Raw genomic sequence first — 22,932 nt, forward strand, 5'->3', positions numbered from 1 at the left:
ATTTATCCATAATATCATTGGAATTTTAATAAAATTAAGACTTTGGTATTTTTAAACTTTACTTTAATATCAATATAGTTGACATAATTTTGTATTATCAATCACAAAATTTGATATTCAAACTACAGAATTCGTCGACTTACAAATATGTTGGGTTTGTTTGGTGGGTTATGAACAAAAATATATTTGTATTGTACAAAATGGACAAGTATTTGTTTTTTTTTTTTTTTCTCTCAATTTGACGTCTTCTGCATGAAATTTTTTGTTTGTAAATATAAGAATTTAGAAAATGGATGAAAGTTATTTAAAAGAGAAAATTAAGATGAAATTCAACAAAATTTTGTTCGATAAAACTATATTAATATTTTAATCCAAGATAAGATTTCTTTCGTCGCTTATAAAATTGTAATGCGAAAGTTTCTTTAGGTGCCTCTACCTTATGTTGTGAGTTTAGGTTTTAATGGTACCAATATTTATAGATGGGGTCCGAAGATAAACAAATGTAGGCCAACCTGTTGGTGTTCAAATTAATGAGGGAGTTAACACATTGCTATTATCTAGTTTAGTTGCATCTTTTAGAATAAGTTCCAATACTATTTAGTAATCATTTTTAGTTAAAAAATAAGTATACGAACACTACTTTCGCCTTTAACTTTCTTCATCTATTATCTAAATTCTATCAATGATTTTAAAAAACAAGTAAACATTGAAAAACTAAAAAAGTGCATAGCTTTCAAAAAGTTCTCTATTTTCTTTTTGAATTTGACTAATAACTCAACCATTATATTTAAGAAAAATGTAAATAATTGAAAGCATGAAAAATAAAAGAATATATTTTCTTTCTATAGAAAAACAATCAAAATAGATACAAACCAAGAATTCAAAGAAAAATTAGGATTTATTTGGTATCACATTCGAATTTTGTTTTATGTTTCCAAATTCACTGAATTCAACAGATATACGTTTGACAGACAATTAAGATTCTATTTTTGAAAATCGTTTTTAAGATTTTATGATCCAAATAATACAAATTCTTAAAAACAACATTTGTATGTTTTCATTCTATCAAAAGTTTGAATTTAACGTTTCAAGATACAAGATTGTATTAAAAACATATAAAAACCCCTAAAAATAAATATAATATATATTTGAAGCATCTTCTAAAAGAGTAACAAAATATTGAATCAAAGAAGACCCATGAGAAAATGTATTTTCATTTTTTTTTTTCCAATAAGGAGAGAGTCAATACGAACTAAGAAATTAATTAAACTATAAGTATATGTATTAATAAATATAAAAAAAAGAATTTGAAAGCATACGATAGAAAACCAAAACATTAAAACATTAAAACTTTAGCAGCTTTAACAGTTAGCAGCTTACCCAATTAAGTTAGCCGCAATTAAAGAAAGAGAGCAGCCGCCCCGCCCCGCCCCTTATGTTTTCTTTTCTATACCTATTTTAATTTGAGACAGCATCCCCTAAAGTATTTATATATACTTTTTACAACTTGGATTCCATTCCATCTTCCTAACATTCCATAATTAAAAACACAACTTTTTTTTTTTATTATTATAATTGGGTTTCATTCCTTTCAAACCACAACATGTATTAAAAATGCAATATATGTCGATACATAATTAAACCAAAACTTAGAAGTGAGTCATTTCCACTCTAATTAAAAAGAGTAAACAAACAAAAAAAATCAAATCATCCATGGATAATTGTAATCGATATGTGAGCTCTGGCTACAAATTAACAATATCGTAATTGCATTATATAATATAATATGATATCAAAAACGATAATTTAGTCTTAATTAGCTAGATATTGAGACGAACTAGTTTAAGTATATCTTGGAGAATTTAATTTGAAAACCAATGTCTACTACTTAAATAAATGTACCAAATTATATATTTTTGAATACATATGTATGATTATTGATACATGTGGTTTGTTTTTTTGCATTCTAAATCTTGGTTGCCAATGATGTTCTGTTGAACCATTGATTCGTTGGTAATTGTAAAAAGTGCAATGGATGATATTGCTAACATGGTAACTTTTCATAATATTGAAAAAGTTGACTTTTAGCCCTAATTGACAAAGATGATGTTGATATATAGTTTAGTTAGTTTGTGTTGTTTTTGATCACTTGGTCATATACATATACATCAATTATTTAGAAATCGATATGAAAGCGAGACAAACAGAGTTCTTTAATTTATTGTTTGATAACTAATAATAGAAGCAACAATGTCAAATGGTTACACAATGTGCATGGATTACTAAAAATATGACAAAATAATGATATCTAAAGAAGGTTGTACAAGTGCTCGTTAATGATTATAAGAATGGTTATATTTACGCTCTCAAACTTCACTTTTTCCACATTTTACTTCTTTTTATTATTTGTGATACTTTAGAGTACGCTTTGATTAATTTAAAATGCAATTTAACTCCTTTTTGTTACTTACAACATTTTTCGTCTAAAAAATTACATTTCAAATTCATATTAAACAACCCTCAAAATTTAAGGAAAACAAAATTTAAAGTTGGTCTATTTATAATAATATTTAAAGTTTGAGTATTTCTCGAGTGAAAATATTTAAATCTCAAGCTCCTTGATTACTATCGTCACATACAATTTGTTAGTTGAACCATACTTATAACTTTCGTGTAGTTTGCAAATATACATCGATAAATCTACATACATTTTGAAATATTTGGTAATTTAAGATAAAAATTGATTTTAAAAAAACACAATTTTATTTTAACTCTTTTAATAAAAATTTATTTACATCAACCCACGCTATATCGAAAAACTATTTCAAGTGATTATCAAAATACTTTAATTTTTTAAAAAAATATTAAACACTTTGGAAATGTATTTTGAAAAGAACCAATAATTTTGAGGGTGGGGGAATAATTTTAATAATAATAATAAAAGAAAAAGGAAAAAAGAAGAAAGAGTGGACTGCTTGACTTGATGATGAGTCAAGAGTAGTTTAAGCTTATATCCAAAGTGGTTCGTATTATTTATTACGATGGCTGGTCAAAATGTGTATAACAACCAAAGGATAAGAATGAAATAGGAAACTAAATCTTTTTTTTTTCCCCTTTTTTTCTTTTCTCACATCAAATGGTGGAGTATAAGTTTTGGACATCTAACCTCTCCTACTCATATTAATACCACCAAATCAAACTTATTTGAGTAAAATATTAAAATTTTTATGAATAAATTATTTAAGTTTAAAAAATATTTTTCAATTTGTTAGTAACCATTTAGGACCTTAATGCATAACAAATTAATTTGTCTTTGTACTTTTAAATATTTATTTCATATTAGGTAAGAGTCAAATCTTTTGTTTTTTTTTTCTTCTGTAAATTGGATTTTTGAATTCTTGTTTGCTAAAAAAAGCAAAAACCATATATATTTGATAATTGTTTTTTTTTTCTGCTATTGGAAAAACAAAATTAAAGATTAGTTTTCATAAATATAATAAAACACCAAAATATTTACAATTTGTCTAACAAAATCAAAAAAAATTCATGAAGCCAATAAATTTTTTTTATAAATTTTAAATTTGTTCTTGATGTTCTTCTTTGAGATTTATTTATATTCTCTTCCAGATTTCTTCAACTCTTCTTCTTTTAATTTGACAATATAATGATAAACTACATAATATACATTTGAAATTAAGAGATTCGCGACAAAATACTTCATAATGTATCAATTGAACTATACTCAAATTATTATCGGTCGAAGAAGCTAACATAAATGGACATATACAATAAACCAATCACAAATTAAGTTAATATATTGTCGGAGGTGGAAGTTTGGGTGTTGTTGTTGTTGTTGGGCAAGTTGCAATAACATCATCCTATCAATACCACTTGAAAGCTCAAACAGCAGCTGGTCAAATACACTAACAAAGTAACAATAAAGTTTAATGTCAAGTCAACTCCAAAATAATGTAGGGTTTAATTTTCTGATAAACATCAATTCAAAAAATAGATTTATCAATCCCATACAAACATATAATTAAGCTTATCCAAAATATCTAACAGTCATATTTGGTCTCTTCTTTGTTCAATAGTGTGAGACAAAATTAATTAATTAATTAATTTACTTAAATCATCATATTTAATTTCTCTGCATATATAGTTTCTATGTTAATTATTCAGCTACTCTATCGGCCTTGATTAAAAATGTACCAAATTATTTGGTAAAAGTGAAGTTTGTACTACAACTTAAATTTTAGTACTTAACAAAAAAAAAACATTATCGAGATGAGTGTAAGATGATATGAAAGAACTCTCATGATGGGACATGTTCCCTTATTCATACCTAGAATATAATTTGAAATACTATCTCAACATTATTCGTTAGTGACTAATAATCGACATTAATGTTTTTAGAATATTGTGTCTTCACTCACCTGCTTCTTGGAAAGATTTTCTAGAGATCATCGGCCACCATAAAATTGCTCAAAGCTAAATATACTTAATTTTGAAGCTTTCACTTTGTTATTAAAAAAAAAAATCTATAAATAATAACTTTTAATTCTTTTAATAATTTTTTTTAACTCACGATTTCATATCAATTGTGATTTCTTCATTCATTTGGACGATAAATAAGACTTTTAATAGATTCAAGTGTTAGTGTCTTTCTCAGTCGAATATGATAATTGTTCATGTAGTACGCTCCTTCAACGTTACAATCTAGATAACCTTTCGACCTTTGACTCAACGGTTAAATGAATTTTAATTTTGCATAATTTAAGGAAACCTATTTAATATTGGAAAAGTTGGAAGTCTTGAAAGTCACTTTTTGAAGTAGAAATATATATGTGAGGAATTGTTTCCACTTGTAGCACTTTTGTATTTAAATGGGTATCGAATAGTGTTATTGGAATCGACAAGAAAGTCTTTGTCTTCAAATTTGAAGAGTCCAAAACCAAAAATAGTGAAAAATGTCATTATTCTTCACAGTTAGCAGCTTACCCAATATGAATTCCAACATTAAATCAACACAATATTTCTCTTTTATTTGAACTTATGTATAGAAAAATAATTTTATTGAAGTAAAATTCCAGCCTTCTTTCTCAATATTAATTTTATACTTTGATATTAATAGCAATTGTCTTAACTTTATTGTATGTCTAAAATATTATTCCAAATACAAGCATAGCCATATTCCCTCAAAGTCCAAAATAATAATAATTAACAAATAAATAAATGAAATAAATTACTAATTTTTGTATTATATTAAAATAATTAAAATAAAGTACCGCTAGAGGAATAGACACAATCTCTTAAATGAATCAAAGTGTGTTAGTCTAACTCACGTAAGGTTTAGCATGAAAATTATTCCTTCCAAAAGACCATCAAGATTTTATTATACGATTATATAAGTTAAAACTTGGATATACAATAAAATATAGTAAAATTTCATATTATTCTATCAATAAAATTTATGAGTATCTATCAATCAAGTTTATTAATATTTATTATTGATAGAAATTTAAATTTAACGTAAGTTTTGAAATGCCCCAACAACTTTAGTCGAGAAATAAACCATTACTTCCCCTTCCCTCTTAGAATAGCTTTAGACAAACATCAGTAAAAGTGTAATTCCAAATTTGATGAATAATGTTTTATGTATATATGAAGAAATTTTGTTTTGGACTTTAGTAGGCATTAAATGTATTGTGAATGAATCCTCATAATTTTGTATGAGAAATTATTTGAACTAACCAACCCTACCCATTTTTTTTTTTTTTTTAATTTTCAAATTGAAATAGAGAAAAAAAATGAAAAATATATCCAACCACAACTCCTTGTTGTGTGATTACATATAAGTGATGGGGTTTTGACTTTTTAGTGTCTTCTACCAACATTATTAATATTGCAAATATCGTACTCTTTAATTAAATTGACCATAGCTATATCCATTTATAATTATCTAATATAAATCCATTATTTACAATTATCAATTGTCAATTTCAATGAATATATATTGTATGTATGTATGTATGAGTCAAGAATAAGGACATCACAAAAACTATATACTGATATGGTTTTTCCTAATAGAAAATATATTATAGTTAATTAGGTTAACACTACAATTATTGTTATAATTTTGGTATATACTTTTCTTTACTTTATAAAACATTGTCAAAGCTTAACATTTTTAACCAAATTAATTAGGTTTTATTGTTTTTAATTATTGAGTTTAGAGGCCCTTTAATAGAGAGAATGGTGCTATGGAGATGTTAGGATGGCTAATTAATTACTCCAATCTCATCCTCTTTAATAATTTGAAACAACTCTACCATAAGTCAAAGCATAATTAATTATATTTAATTTCAACTTTGAACATATATATATAGCAATCCATCACTTTGGGTTTTTAAATTGGATAGCACAAAATTAGGGTATAATTATTGATGTGGTAAAGAGTTAGAAAATATCTTTTTTTTTTTTCTAATAGAAAATTAAAAGTTGGAATTTTTATTCACGTATTTCTAAACTAAAAGAGAAGTGTAATGTAAGACATTAAACTTTGATATAAATTTAATTGTACAAAGTTATCAAATTATAATGGTTTTTTTTTTTTTTTTTGTTTTTTGACAATCAAAATAGATTGTTTCTATCAATCAAAAATTGATGAGTTTTAGTCACACACACTTGAACTCATTAAATTTCTCAATGCTCTTTATAATACAGATAAATAACTATGAACCAATTAATTAGAAGAATGACCCAAAGAATTTGACTCTAATCACATAATGAACAATAGCATATGAGAGATCACATGCAAAAAATGTCAACATAATGTCTACCCCAAATGTTAATGAATTAAAAATATATATATTTTTAGCACTAAAATTTTATAACTTATCATTTATAAATCCAAACGTTAATTTAGAGAAATATATGATATGTTTTAACGCATAAAATTTACATAAACTGGAAAATGGTAAAAAAAAAAAAAAGTCAAAATATTTATTCTTCATAGAAAAATTAAGTGTGATAAATTTTGTCGTTTATAATTTGTTAAAACGAACTTGCTTCAACTTGTATAGTACTTTTATTATTAATTTCGAGACTGGATGGTGAATTTTCTCACCAACTATTATTAATTCTATATGTTTTGGGAAACAATTATTTAAATATGTTTAATTATTGATCATAAATTTTTAAATAATATTTTAAACAAACTTTGTAGACTACCTTTATTACAAAGAGAGAAAAGGAAAACAAATATATATATATATATATAGAAAGAAAGGAGCTATCAAAGTAGAAGTTTGGTGGGAGATGTAATTAAAGAGATTGGATTTTAGAAGCAATTAGTGATTGGTTGAATTTGAGTAGTCAGTCAACTTAACTTTGATTTTACTTAAAACAGATGAAATGAAAAGAAAAGAAAAGAAAAGAAAAGAAAAAGGAAGAATAAGGCAAAGACAAGTGAATTTCACACACCACTTGTTAAATTAAACTTATTTCTTTCTCCTCCTTTTGAGAAATTATTCAAATTGAAGTCATCACAATTAGCATTTTGAATAATTGTTAAATATTACAAGAGAAAACTGCATAAATATATTAAACTTTTACTTAATGATTAATTATTTGGATGCATAAACCCCTCCTTTAGTCATAAAGGTAAATAAATTCCTATGACATGATAGAGCAGTGAGCTTTGAAAAGGGGTAAGAAACCATACATGGCATGTCACTCAATTCATAGAATTAAAATCAATTAGGTTGCATTTTCCTCGTAACAAAATTTTATTGCTTCAATTGTCTATCTAATTTATTTATTTTTTTTTAATTTTGTTTTTGAAAATTATATGTCAATTCTAGAAACAAAAGCTCTATATAATCTGGCTCTACCTTTCTTAAGTTTAAATTTTAAATAATATAAATAAATTTGTTTTAGCTTAATTGAAAACTATAGTTTATTGATTTTTTTTTTTTTTTATTACTATAACTTATTGAAAATTTAGAACTTTAATCTAATAGGTAACTATTTCATTTAGATAATACATGCACATGTTCTCTTAGTCACGTTGGTAATTGATATGAAGAATTATTTGATTGTTAACGAAACATTTTAGGCTATCATTTTTTTTATTAGAAAAAAGTAACTAAATTAATTGAAATAAGAAATTATGATTTTTCTTTTAACGATAGCAATATATCAGACTCTGTAGTTGAAATAGTCTTTCTTCTATCTATAAGTTTTTAAATGATTAATGAATACCAGAGTAATTGAAGTGATTACTAATTTAATTATCAAATTTTGTGTGTAGTTCTTCGTGCACGTTGAAGGTTTAGAAGTAACTAATTCTTTATAAACAAAGTGAGCATATAGCATTGAGTATAATGTTAATTGTAATAGTAAAAAAATGGATATGGTTTAAACCGACCATAAGAAGAACATTGTGCTTTGAGAACTTTTACTCTTGCTTAGTTTTTATCTCTTTCTAAGTATGAGCTTAATTATATTGGTTTAAAGTAACATTCAATTATAAGCTGGGTTTAAAAATTATCTGTTAATATATTATACAAATATTTTTTTTAAAAAAATAAATCATATTATTAAACATCTAGGATAAGGAGAAAGGAATAAGCAGGAATTCCTCATTCTCCAACGTTTTTTCTGAATGCTCTAAGTCCTTTAAACTATTAAGAACATAGGAGATCAAAGAAACAACATCGACATCATTACTCTTTACTTTAACATCTTCAATAAAAAAAAACAGAATTAACTTCACACATATCAACTGCTTCATTATTCAACAATCAAGTTTGAAATATTACTGTTAGCAAAATGTCTCCTAAATCTATTAATCGATGGGCACCACTTGATTTCATTCTCGAGGTAATTCTTATGTTCTAGTAGCTAATCCCTATTAATAATGGTCTCTATCAATTATTTTCATTCTAAAAAAATGTATATTAACTTGGTAAAATGAAAGTTTATACGAGTGATTATATGATGTTAGAGCTACCACACTCAAATGTAATATTTTAATAAATAATGCGAGCAAAATTTATAGAATAATCATAGCATGTCATAATTATTTTATTAGCAAGTAGTCGAAGTTAAAAGTTTCTTTAAAGCAAAAAGTTAGGGTTAAAAAGACCTAAATTCTAAATAGATATATATGATATTACAAAATATAAGGTAAAAACTATCTATCTTGTTTGATAATAATTTTGACTTTTGCTTGACATTAAATTTATTATTAGTTTTATGTTTTAAAAATGTATGCTTTTTTTTTTTTACCATGGAAGAGTACATCCTATAGTTTTAACAACATTGAAAAAACTATTGAATTCTTAGTTAAATTCTAAAAATAAAAACTATTTTTATTTTTCTTTCAAAATGACTTGGTTTCTAAAAACATTGATAAGAAAATAGTTAATTTTAATATATATATTCTAAAATCCAAACAAATTTAATTTAATATAAAACATTATATATATATATTCTAAAATCCAAACAAATTTAATTCCTTATTTATCAAATGGGTATTAATAATAAAAATAATGAAATCTAACCCCACATTTACGATTAGATCTATAAAATCAACCTCGAAAGAGACGATCACTTGGAGGAAATAAATTGATTGATTAAACTAATTCTTTACTTACAAACACAAATATCAGAAGTCACAAACAATTAAAAAAAAAATATTCCTTCCAAAGCTATGCCAATATTCAAAAAAAAAAAAGTTAAGTCACAATAAATATCGATAAAATATGTTTTTCATCACATTTAAGTTGATCTTTACATTATAAAAATTGAGTGTAAAATATTGAATTGATTTATTTTAAAAAGGTAATTTTAAAATTACTTGAATACATATAATAAAAATAAATGAAACTAATGTTTAAAAAAATTTGCATGAAGAAACATTTATAGTAAAAGTTCAATCATTTATGGGCCTAGAATGGCTGTAAACAAGAATTAAATTGGTTTATTCCATAATTTTAGTAATGGACGATATAGTATTGGTATTTTAACCTATTCTTTAGTTGTACTATAATATTATTTAATTAATAGGCTAAATTATATATATATATATATATATAAGGTAGTTTATGCTATATTTTATAAATAATTTTAATATTTTTTTTCCATTCATTCATTCATAGTAATCTCTCATAAAAGTATAGATATATGTGTGGTGGCTACATTTGTATAGCTCATAAAAATTAGAATCAAATTCTTATTCACAGTGTTTCTCTTTTTTTTACTCATAACTCATACTATGAATGGAAATTAAATATATTATGATTACTAGAAAAGTATCACCATGCTTTTAATTTAATAGATAATAATTTGTTTGATGTTATTTTAGTTTCGTAGATGAAATATTAATCATCATTTTAGTGGTTGATAAACAATATCATACTTATATTATTGTTGATCAAACATAATATATTTATTTGTCTCAGGATATATATATATATATATATATATATATATATATATATATATATATATATATATATATATATATATATATATATATATATATATATATATATATATATATATACTATTTAAAATAAGTTACTTGATAAACCAAATAAAAGTTGGACATAGTTATATATTATCTAAAATTGAAAACTGAAATTTCCTATTTTGGAAAGTGAATCATTCTAATTGTGAGAGATTACATCCATTTATCTTATGTCATTCAATCAAAATTTTGCTTTTAGTTTTCCATTAGTGAATGCTTTCTCACACATTGCTTCTTAATAAATATTTAAATTTTTAACCAAATTCAAAACATAAAAATAAAATGAGGTGTTTGTAAAAGTACAAAAAATGTTATCATAATAAGGACTCATGTCACTAAATTTTCTAAATTGCAAAAGTAACAAATTTAAAATCGGATAATCTTTTGATAGCCCTCTAACTACTGATGTATCTAATTACTTATCATATTTGTAATATGAAAAAAAAATGTGATAATGACTCTTTTTTTTCTAAATTTTTTTTGTCTTCCAAATGAAATTGTATAAGCTAATTGGTGACCCACAAATTTAGTAACCAACAAGTGGAAAACTAACATAGTGATGGAGCATACCTTTTAGAATTGCACATCTAGGATTTTTAAGAGCTCGTATTAGGTTAAATTGAATCAAAAGTAGTTTATAGTTCGATTGAGTCAAGTTAGCTTAGAATGGGCTCTATACTACATTGGGTGGTTAGCCTCACCAAAATATAAAAGTTGGAACTTCATTTGACTCGCCCTAAGCATGGTGTATTATTTTGACTGATTTTACCCACGAAAGTAGTATATATCTAAGCTTAATTTTTAAAAGTCAAGCGTTTATCAAACATAATTTTAAACTTCAACATAGATCAAGGTCTTAAACAAGATTTCACTTGAAATTACTTTTTTTTAAAAAGTATGTTCGCTTTATCTTTCTTGTATTGTTTAGTCATTTTTTAATTTACATACAAATATTAATGAATATATAACTTAAATTTATTACATTTTTTCACTGTTACAAATTAACAGTTGTCTTTACGATTCAATCCAAAACCTAATTCATTAGTTAAAACTCAAATTTTTAATAAAAAAAAATTAAGATTCGAATCATCAAAATCTGCTAATCTTTCTAAACTCAAAAGTAAATAATAAATAAACATTTTTGTAGAATTCCATAAAAAAAAAAAAAAAAACATGGTAGTGTGTTTGGATATAAGTAAGCAATCCAATCCTTTGTTGTTAAGTAACTAAACAAACGACAAAGAAAAAAAGGAAAAAAAGAATAGACAAATGAAAAGGAGAAGTCAAGTTGGGTATGAAATTAGAAATCCAACTTGAACGGCGAATTAAAAGAGGGTTGCACAAAAAAGCAAAACCATGTGCCAAAAAACATAAAACAAAAAGAAAAATAGAGAGAGGTTGGTGATTAATTGCAAAGGCATAAAATTGCATGAAATGAATCATTGTGAGCTGTGGGCTTAAAAGCAATTTCCCATTCACAATCACTTTCTTTCTTTCTTTCTTTCTTTCTTTTCTTTCTATCTCACAATGTCTCCATCTTTAGCCAGCTAGCTATCTGCTTTCTCTTGCAACCACCTTTCACCTTGCATTTACTTCTCTTCTCCTTTCTTTCTTTTTAAGTACTACTTCTTCTTGTTGTTTCTAAGCATCCTTGCCTTTCATTTCCACTATTTTGTTTCTTTCGATAGAATATGAGATTGTTGAAAGATATAATATTAAATTTCTCTTTACTTAGTAACTTAAGCTTTCTAAATATGATCAATTGGTTTATGAAACACATTATGTCAACTTTATGTGAACTATATAGAAAACGAAACAAAATAAGATGAAAAGAATGTAATTTGGTGAAGTATTGAGACAACAGTGGGGGAAATCAAGAATCGTATTTTGGTTTTTTGTTCTTTTGCTATCTCAGGAATGTTGTCAATGAATTTTCTATTCTTCTTAGCTAGTTAGGATTCATTGTCGATGATACATCACCTTCCAAATTGGTTGGTCGTGCAAAATGCCCTTAGAGTTTTAAAGTACTCTTAAACTTTAAAAAAAAAAAAGAATAAAAAAAACTATTCATATTATTAGTTGTAGATAGAAATAGTATTTTGATCTTTCAAAAGTTTTAAAAATATCTTTTAAGTTAATAAAAGTTCAAAAATATCTTCACCACGGGTGGTATTTGAAAAGAAATTGCTAATTCCTTATAAAAGTAGTTTTAAACTTTTTTAACAAAACTCTTATCATTAATATGATGATCAATTTGTTTGCGATTTTTTTAAATTTGAAAATAACCAATTTCAAAACAAATTATATAGATATTCTCATTTTCTTTTCATATAGCTAGATACTCTCACATTTATCTCTTAATTTTTCGATTCTTAATTTCCCACCAATTTTTCCAACAACCAAGAATAAAAACTAATCTTTCAGGTTAAAACATAAAAAATCCACCTACAGAGATCTATTAGGATTTCTTATAAAAATATAGTACCAAGTCTAATAATTTGTGAAGAAATATTGAAATTGTGTGTTCAAAATTTTGTAAATTAACAAGATTTAACCTCATGCCTTTAAGAGATTGAATAGTTTTTTTTCTTTCTTTATCAAATATTAATGAATATAATAAAGTGTGTTCATGTAGCAACTCCAATTATATTAAATTTGGAAAAATGTGGTGTGAGGTGGAATTGAATTGCAAATGAATGAGCAATTAAGATATAATTAGGTAGAATTCAATTATTTTAGATATATATAAAAAAAAAAAGGGGATTTGGTTCAAATATTTAAAATGAAGAGTACAATTATTTTAAATTCTTGACCAAAAATTCTAATTTGTACAATAAGATCATATAATTGTCATCTGTTATCCACCCCTAATATTTACTCTACTTCAATTAATGAAATAAATTAATATTGCATTAAACCACATTTAAAGTTTAAAGCCAATTGTCCTCAAAAACATTAACATAATCACTTTTTCTACTCACAGATAAATTACAAAATTCTAAATGATCAATTTTTGGAATAATTAAAAGTGATTGATGAATCTATTCAAACTCAAGTTTAATTGAGTCCAATATTAATCTAGTTAGAACCCAAAAATAGTATCCATGAACCAACCATGATTAAACCCACAAAACTCTTGGAGTATATCTATAAATAAAAGAATTCTTCTTAAGTCTAAGTGTAGAGACATATAAAGAGTAATGTTGGTTTATTTAGTTGCATTAACGATACGAATATATTCCACACATATTGTAACCAAAACTTCTAATCTCGTAATTGAGATTTCTATTATTGAATCATTATCAATTATTATTATTTGTATGATTCTTTTATCCAAGTATTTGATCGGAAAGCCCACGTGAAAATTGAGTGTAGCATTGGAAGGCCCATTTAGAGGAGCGTTGAGAAAGGAGGGCCACAATTCAATTACATTACTATTAATAAATAATTTGGAAAAGAGGCCTATAATATGTACTATTTATAGCAATAATCCTCCTTTATAGTTTATTGGGATCTTAGCTTCCTATCATTCTCGGAATTTGATCTAACATCAAATCAAAACCATAGATATTTTTAGCTAATAAGGTTGGTAGTTGGAAAATGGTTTTGTATGTCAATCATAGGTCAAACTATATGTTACTTTGTACATTTTTTTTTTCATTCTTTTTAATTTATGTTTGTTTGATTTTTTAGATTTTTAAAAGTATTTAATAAGCAGGTTTTTATTTTAATAAAATTGCAAACTTTAAATCTAAGTTTCTATTAGATTCTTGATATATTTAGTTTTTTAAAAAATAATTGATAATTGATCAATTAAATTTGAATGAAACCTTGAAAATTTAATGTTATGTTTAGAGTATATAATAATTTTTGTAATAGACATGTTAAATACAACAATCGGTCACTATTCTACACAACATTAAAAGTTTAAGGTTTTCATTAGATGAAGTTAAAACACTAAAATAGACTCCAAAACTCCAAGTTTCACAATTCTATACTCCAAACACGAACTTTATAACTCCGTATAACACAACTCTTCGGACTTCGCAATTTCAAATTTCCAAAGTCCACTTCTTAGGCCAAACAATCCTCCAAGAATCTAATGATTAGCCACTTTTTGAAGTCCAAAAAAGTACTTGATAAAAATCAAAAGTTCAAAAAACTATCATATGCTTTTAAAATTGAAGAATTGTGTCAAATTGACAAACTTGAAAGTTTAACATGTTTTTCTTTCTACAAGAAGTTTACAAAAGTATAGCATTGAACTATTGACTTTTAAGATAAGAATTTATAAGAAATATTTAGAGGAAATGTCTAATTTTGCCTACAAAATTTCATAAATATCCTAAATTATGATATTTTTTTACCTAATTAAGAATTCAATTATTTTTAAAATGATTTTATCCTTATGATTAACATTAATTAATTATTGTTATCATAACTGTCTAAATTATAATTTCCTTACGTATAATTTTAATTAATATATAATAATTATATTAATAAAAAAACGTTTCATTGTATAATGTAGTTTAATTATAATCAAATGATATATGTTTTAATATGAAAATATTTTTTTAAAATATATTTCTTAATTTAATTATTTCCATTTTTTCGTCCACCGTCTTCTTCTCATCTTTCATTAATCTTTTTCATCGACTTGTATATCAAATCGTTCATCAATTTTGTTTGATCATACGCCGGAATATTTATTGATTTCTTCCTCGCTGAAAATCCTCGACCGCTAGAAATTTGTTATTTGCCGGAAATTTATTCCACGGCCGGATATTTCTTCCACCGTCGGAAATCCTCCACCGCCGGAAACTTCTTATTCTATCACTGTGTTCAGATCTTCACTGCCGAAAATTTATTCAACGATTCCATCTGCCTTCACATATATTCGATTAGTCATATAAGTTTCGATACAATAGTTATTTATCTTATCTTGTTTTTGTAAATATATACTCCTTCATATTTTTCGGATTGCTCCAATTGCAATATACTTATTTATATATATACCCCTTATTATATACCATAATACATACATTTGGACATACAGTAATAGTTATATATATTTGTAATATGTTTGTCAGGATGTTCAGAATTGCAGTCTACTTCGATGATTTTTGCAATGAATCGCACAATTTCATTAGTTTTAGCATGTTTGAGATTATAGTTAATGAACATATGTGCTATAAAGAATTGTACACTAGCCTTAGATCCAAGTTAGGCAGTATTATTGATATGAACAATATTGATTTATACCTTTGCCTAGGTCCTATAGAATGTGTTAAAAAGGATTTGGCTATAACAAATGATAATGATGTTAAATGAGTTTACCATATAATAACATCGAATGTTGAGCATCATATTGCCCTTATTGTTCATTCTGTTGGCCCTTTATCTATTTGTTTGGGTTCATCATCGTCCAGTTCTTTTCAAACTCAAATCCATGATGATGGAGGTCAATTTTTTGAAAACATAAATATGTATAAGGTAGATTCCAATTTTTCACTAAAAGTCCAGGACATGTTTTCAACCAAATCTTTGTTCAAACAGTGCGTACAAGTTATTTACATACCTACATTTCATATATACATACATTTACAGTTTGAGTTTCCTTCTTTTTCCCCTTCAACACACGTTCGAACAATCTCCTTTTAGCTATTGGTACATTGTCCTACAGATAATAGAATATCATTAACGTTAGTTTCTATTCATATATAAAACTGAATATCATTTGTACAAAAAATATTTTTCAATTTGTATTGATCATAAATAAACCTCATCAGACTCTAACAAGAAGTTTAGTGGTACATCATACGAAGTTTCTCCTTCATTAATCTACAAACAAATATAATTAAATCATTAGCAACAATCATATAAAAAATATATATATATCAGTAAATATAACATATACTTACTATTTTAGATCGTTTTCCTTTGTTGTTTTTTTAGCATTTTTGCTTCTGGAGTTTCGAACATCACATCCGTTTTCTTAAACTTTTGATCCTTGTACACAACAATCTGTGTACTTGTCGGTCCTCTTAATTCTTCTTCATCATCCTCTGGATATATTGTTTGTAGTGGTTGGTATTCCATGGTTCTTCATTTCGTACTTCCTCCTACCATATATACACATATTATATTTGTGTTTAACTATTTGTACAATTTAATATTTAAATTTAGTAAATAAGAAATATACCTTTGTATTATCATTGATGAAAATAGGTTCATCCTTGTTTGATTTTATATTTTTCATCCTCGATTCTAGGCATCTTTCGCTTCTACGAATCATTTTGTTGTTTTCACAGAGAAACTGCACTTAAAATTGTACAACATGTATTACTTAATTTGTTGTTTTCATAGAGAATGTACACTTAAAATTCTTGTTTAAACACTAAATCAACATTTCAATATATACATACTTCAAACTAGATTTAATCATTCAATATATACAACATGCATTACTTTTAAGATTTGTTTTACACAGACTCTCTATACTTTAAGGTGATTTAAAAAGATAATCATCACCAAAACCCTAATTTCTTCGACATTTTAAAGACGGTGATGGAAGACTTTTAAATATACCCCCTTTAATTTTAGATTATAACAAAAAATAAACACTCACCGAAAGAGAACTGACTTTATGAACAGAGTGATGGAACCGACTTGCCCGAACGTTGAATGTCTGCGTAATAATGAGCTTTTGAAAATCCTAATTAGTTGTTGACGGTGTATCTCTGCACATGAAAGGGAGTTCCATATACACCCCCTTTAATTTCAGATAAAAACAGAATAAAAACACTCACCGGAAGGGAAGAATGCTTCTGCACACAGTGATGGAATCGACTTGCCCAAACCTAAAATGTTTGCGGAAGAATGAGCTTTTGAACGTAGAATGTTTGTGCACAAAGGAGGTTTCCTATTGTTCTCTGGTTATGCTCTTTCCATAATAGTTTCAAATTTTTCCCTTCTTTCATGCATTAATATATCAATTATCTATTTATTATTTTTTTAAAATTATTAAATTAAAAAAAGGAACATGGATAGTGTAGTAATTTGAGGCAGACTTTTGCGTAAAAAATTGGTTCATTTATGACCTTTGTGTAATATATAGTCACATTAGGTTAATTGTGTAAATTCATAAGTCAAATTAAGCTATTTGAGTTAAAATCCCTAAAATTTATCTACTAAGTTATGCTCGTATTAACATAACAAGCTCGATTTTCTTCCACGATCTTGTTAACTTATTGGAACATGTTAAACTAAAAATTAGTGTAGCCATGCATTTTGTTTCTGACTAATGTCTGATTATTAATTTTATAGTTGCTAGCTAGTTTTTCGTGTAAATCGAGAGCTTGTAAACTTTAGTCTAATTAGATGGCTATTTACTTACTATATATATATATATATATATATATATATATATATATATATATATATATATACATTTTCATCCCCTTCAGATTATATAAATAAACTGGAGAGAATCTAACCAATGACCCATTGTGGTGATTTATTTTGTCATAATAATTGAATTTTGAGGATTAAATAAGAAGAAATTACCTCCAACTTTAATTCATTTTATTTATATAAAAAAAATTATGTACATAAAAAATGTAACACAGCCCGGGGGTGGGGGGGGGGCATCCACGTGTCAACGGGCTAATCTCCCTCGAGAAGACGGCGAGGAATGGGACGATGAATGAGACGAGGACCCGCTCCCAACACTTTCGGATCCATGCCCGTAAAATAGATCCGATAAATAGTTACCCAAATCATCATGCGATAATCGGACCGCGTGATCCGACCCAGAAACCCGCCTAACCCGAACCCGATTCCTCGTGTAAAACTCGCCATAAAGAGCTCCAATTTCCCTCGCCAATAAGATCTTTATTTCATCACGAAGCTTCTGATCGGGAACGATCCATGAGGTTTGTTTTCTGTAAGTTTCTTCAAAAGCTCTGTTGAAATTTCTGAACGATTCTCTTGCTTCCTCCGGCGATATTTCCGCCGTCACATCCCTCGGTAGCGACGAGAAAACTCCACTCCATCCAATGCGTCTATACTTGGAGGAGTACAGTTTGATCTTCGATTCGTGTCTCTCAACCCAGTCGCTGCCAAGGATGAATCTCAGATTCGAGGTACGGACTTTTTCAACGACGTACTGGAGATTGTTTGCTAAGAACAAGTAGGAGAGAGCGACGTCGTTGTAATGCTCTGCTTTGCCGTCTAGTTTGCAAAGGAGGACGAGGATCAACCAAGCGAAACGTAAGGTAATCGGACTATCTTCTTGTTTAGGTGTTCCATAATATGATTCTGGCATTGATAATTTTGTTGCTAAAGGCCAATCGGCTACAATGTCGTTTAGTATTCCACTGTAATCGGAGAGGAATGAGATGTAGTTCATCACGTAGCGAGTGAGTGGATGAACTCCGCCTCTAGGAATAGGCGTTTTCGATGATTCTTTCTGAATAGCCATTTCGAATTCGGAGATTAATGTTCGAATGTTCTCTCCGAGTTTGATTAGTGAGCTGACGGCTTGTGACTGTACCATTGATGTTGCTGTGGATGAGAAAATGTAATCGATCTCCGGCCAGAGATCGGCTATGGCTTCGTATAGATCTAGCGTAATGAAAATTTTCTCAGGAGTTTTCTTGTATTTCGCAACTAATTCTGGAAATCCAAACAGAATTGCTGCTCCGTCTTTGGAAATTTGAGCGAAGCACGTTTCTCTTATTGAAACGGAACCTGAGAAAACATGATCGCAAAGGATTTTCTCTCCTTCAAACAAAGACTTCACTGCCGTTTTCACACCTTTCAACCAGATTTTGATTTTGACTTCCAGAACCTCCCAATCCATCTTCTGAACTTTCGAAAAACTCAATTTCTCAATCCCTAGATTATAGAAACTCTCATCAATTATCGACTTCCTCACAATTTTATAAACCTTCACACATTCTTTACCATAGCCCGTCGATATCATACAATCCGCAATTGCTTTCAAATCCGCCATAGCCGACATAGAAACTCGCTCAACCTCCGCAATAGATTCATTAGCAAATCGGAATTCATCTTCCGATTCCAATTCAAAATCAGAAACACTCGATCTGGTCGATATCGTCGTCGGTGATTGGACGCCAGAAACCGATTCCGGATTCAAATACTCTCGATTAGCTGACAAAATCTGATAAAACTCTTTCTGTAGCCTCTCCATAGCTATCTTCATCAAATCATGAGCACGCATAAGCTTCTGGGAAGATGAATCCCGAGAAGCAAGGCTGTGCATGGACTTATACAAACCCATAACGGCTTTGATATACTTTCGAGCTTCATCACGGTCATCTCCTTGAAACAAAAAACCAACAATGGTGGAATCAGGTCTCCACCTCATCACAAACGATTCTGCAACTTTAAGATTCTCCTCCACCATTGAATCCGATAAAGTGGGTCGAGACGAGTGCGACGACGGCGTGCTCGGTACAGAAGAAGAAATTGGAGAATTGAAGAACACACTCCTCATTCCCTTTTGTGGCATAATTAAACAAGTACGAATTCAAACAAAATGAAATGGGGTATTGATTATGGATTATTGGAAGATGATTTGAGAGATTTTGTTTGGGAATAATAATTTGATAGGGGAAATGGAGAACTGGAGGGGGTATTTATAGACAAAAAGGTAACGACTAGGAATTAATTAGCTTGATCCTAAAGCAAATAGGGAAGAAAGAGAAACCGAGTAATAGTGATATTTTTTTTATATATATATATGTTATAGTTGTATTTTATATGCTAATTTGTGAAAAGGTATTTGTTTGTTTGTTTTGGTATGACGTTGATGAGTGCGAAACGCGGTGTTACCTTTCTAATTCGATTGCGTGCGTAGTATCAGATAAATAAATACCCAAACTTCTATAGCCCTTGCGATTTGTTGGACTTTTTTTCTCAAGTCTTAACAACGACTTACTTTTCTTCCTTGAAACTTCACTTTTCCTTTCAATTTTTAAATCTAATGTCGCATAAGTTTGGGATAATTGTAACAACTATCGTTTAGAGGTTATTTTTGCAATTTGCGATGATTCCTATGTCTATTTTAATTTTATTCTAATAGTGATAGGATAGTTATATGAAATAAATTCCCAAATTGCATGTTTGTTGGTGCAATTAATGGATATGAATAATAGAGACTACTATAATTTAGAAGTTAGGATATAAGTTACTAAGTTCTGCCAAGGTGAGTATAACTAAATACTTACTATGTTGATATTATCTTTTATCTTAAAGATGGAAGGTTCAATCTTCATTTCATGATTGTTGTACTAGAAAAATTTTAAATTTTAGAGACTAAAGAGAAATAGTTGAAATTAATGAACTTGTTTTTAACTTAACCTATAAATATTTGCTCGACTAGGTTTTTCTTCTTTGGGTGAAATATACATTTTTGGTTCTTAAGATTTGAGTTTAGTTTTAATGTGGGTTTAGAGACAACGTCATGAATAAAATTGAGAGTATTTTCAGATCTAGCAAAAACAAAAAATAAAACTTAAATGCAGAATTTGATAAGTTTTGTTATGTTTTTAAATAGTTTAAAATTGTATTTGGAAATATCCTTTAGTTTATAAGTTTTAAAATATTATATTTTATGCTTGAATTTTGAGTTTAATTGTTACTTGGTCATAATATTTCATTTTTATTCATGCCTACCGAGTATTTGCCTTAATTCAGTCCTAGGTTAGTAGGTTTTAAGAGATTTACTTGTAATCTTGATTCTTTTTTAGTGAATATTAATTTTCTGCCATCAGGGTTAATGTTGAAGAATTTAAAATTTGTTATACTAATGAATTTTCATCATCATTTCAACCTTAATACCAAAATTAATTTTATAATTTCATTTCATAGTTATTATAAATTAATTAACAAGAAGTTAATGTAGAAAAATGGAGTGAAATAGCAAAAATTTAAGAAATAAAAGAGTAAAGCATAGAAACTTAAACGTGAGATGAAAACAAAACTCAAACGTAAAATACAATACATTTTGAAATTTATGGAAATTAACACCGTCAATTTAAGAAAGGGCGTTGGCAATTAGCATAGGAAACGCCCATTTTTTCTAACATTAATGAAGGATCTGGAAAAGCCTTTTGTCCGATGGTTTTATGGCGTCGGAAAAAATATTCTATCGGCAAAAATCAAATCCATGACACAGCCAACAAAAAAGTTGGATGGAAGAGAATAAGAATCAATCGTGGATTGAAAAAAGTATCCATTAGAGCTGTCATCTAATTAGGAAAAATTGCAATGCCAATGGTTTTGTATGGTAACATTTTGAATGAGAATAAACTTACAACATCAAAACAGCTTTACCAGCTCGGTTAAGGAATATATGTTTTCAAAAGAAAAGGTCAAAATTGAATGTGAATTCAACACATAATAATAATAATAATAATAATAATAATAATAATAATAATAATAATTAAAATAAGAGTAACTTTTTTAGTTCTTGTCTTGTAAAAACCCAACAATAATCAACCTAACATAATCCAATAGTTAAAATAAAATTAAAATTTTCAAGGAACGAAAACTCAAATCCCCAACTTTAGAATTACAATTTTACATTAATAAAAGGGGAAAAAAATTATTAATTCACTTCTTAATGAGATTTTCGCTCTGACCCTCATTCCAAAATCAAGTGCTGATCCTAATTTTTTTTCTTTGAACGAATCATGATTATTAAATAGTTTTTTAAAATATATTTTTTAAAAAAATATCACGTGGAAAAAGAGTGACATTAGACAATAGACACAATAATTAAATTATAATAATTTTGAGTATCTATTATTAGAAAGTCCAATCACAAAAATGTTGGTCATGAAGCACACAAAAAATAAATATAGATATATTTAGCCACGCCTCGTTTATTGCCACCCTTTTTGGACTCTTCTTCCAATTTCACTTTTTAAAGTCAATTTATTCTTCTACAATTGCTTTTATTTTAATCCTTTTTAAACTTATTTCAACCCTTTTCTCCTTCTCCTTCAATTATTATTTAATTTACCTTTTGTCTTAATTACCTGTCTGTTTACAGTTATACATATTCAAAACAGTTTATGACTCATTCCCTGTTTTTAATTTAATTGGACGTGGTTTGAGTCGTTAATCAAATTAATTATTTTAATTCATTATATATTATTCTTTTAATTTAAACTCACACTTATATTTATTATATATTCTTTGCTTTTTGTTTCCTAAAAGAATGTGTTCGTGTGTATATGGAATAATAGTATAATATGAAGATCCAAATATTTGATTTTGACCAATTCCTCTTTAAATAATAAATGTGTATCTTATGTAATTTAAATTAATTGGACCAATTTTTTTTATTTGAAAAAAATTGG

At 27.1% G+C, this 22,932-nt stretch overlaps 1 protein-coding gene across 1 annotated transcript; it reads right to left on the reverse strand.

The window, feature by feature from the left end:
* Positions 1-18,084: 18,084 nt before the first annotated feature.
* Positions 18,085-20,361, reverse strand: LOC103490573 (exocyst complex component EXO70H1-like). Its single transcript, XM_008450135.3, has one exon. The coding sequence runs from the start codon at positions 20,073-20,075 to the stop codon at positions 18,195-18,197; it is 1,881 nt and encodes a 626-aa protein (XP_008448357.2). The 5' UTR covers positions 20,076-20,361; the 3' UTR covers positions 18,085-18,194.
* Between the last annotated feature and the right edge of the window lie 2,571 nt (positions 20,362-22,932).

Source organism: Cucumis melo, chromosome 11, assembly GCF_025177605.1.
Source record: "Cucumis melo cultivar AY chromosome 11, USDA_Cmelo_AY_1.0, whole genome shotgun sequence".
NCBI classification, from domain to species: domain Eukaryota; kingdom Viridiplantae; phylum Streptophyta; class Magnoliopsida; order Cucurbitales; family Cucurbitaceae; genus Cucumis; species Cucumis melo.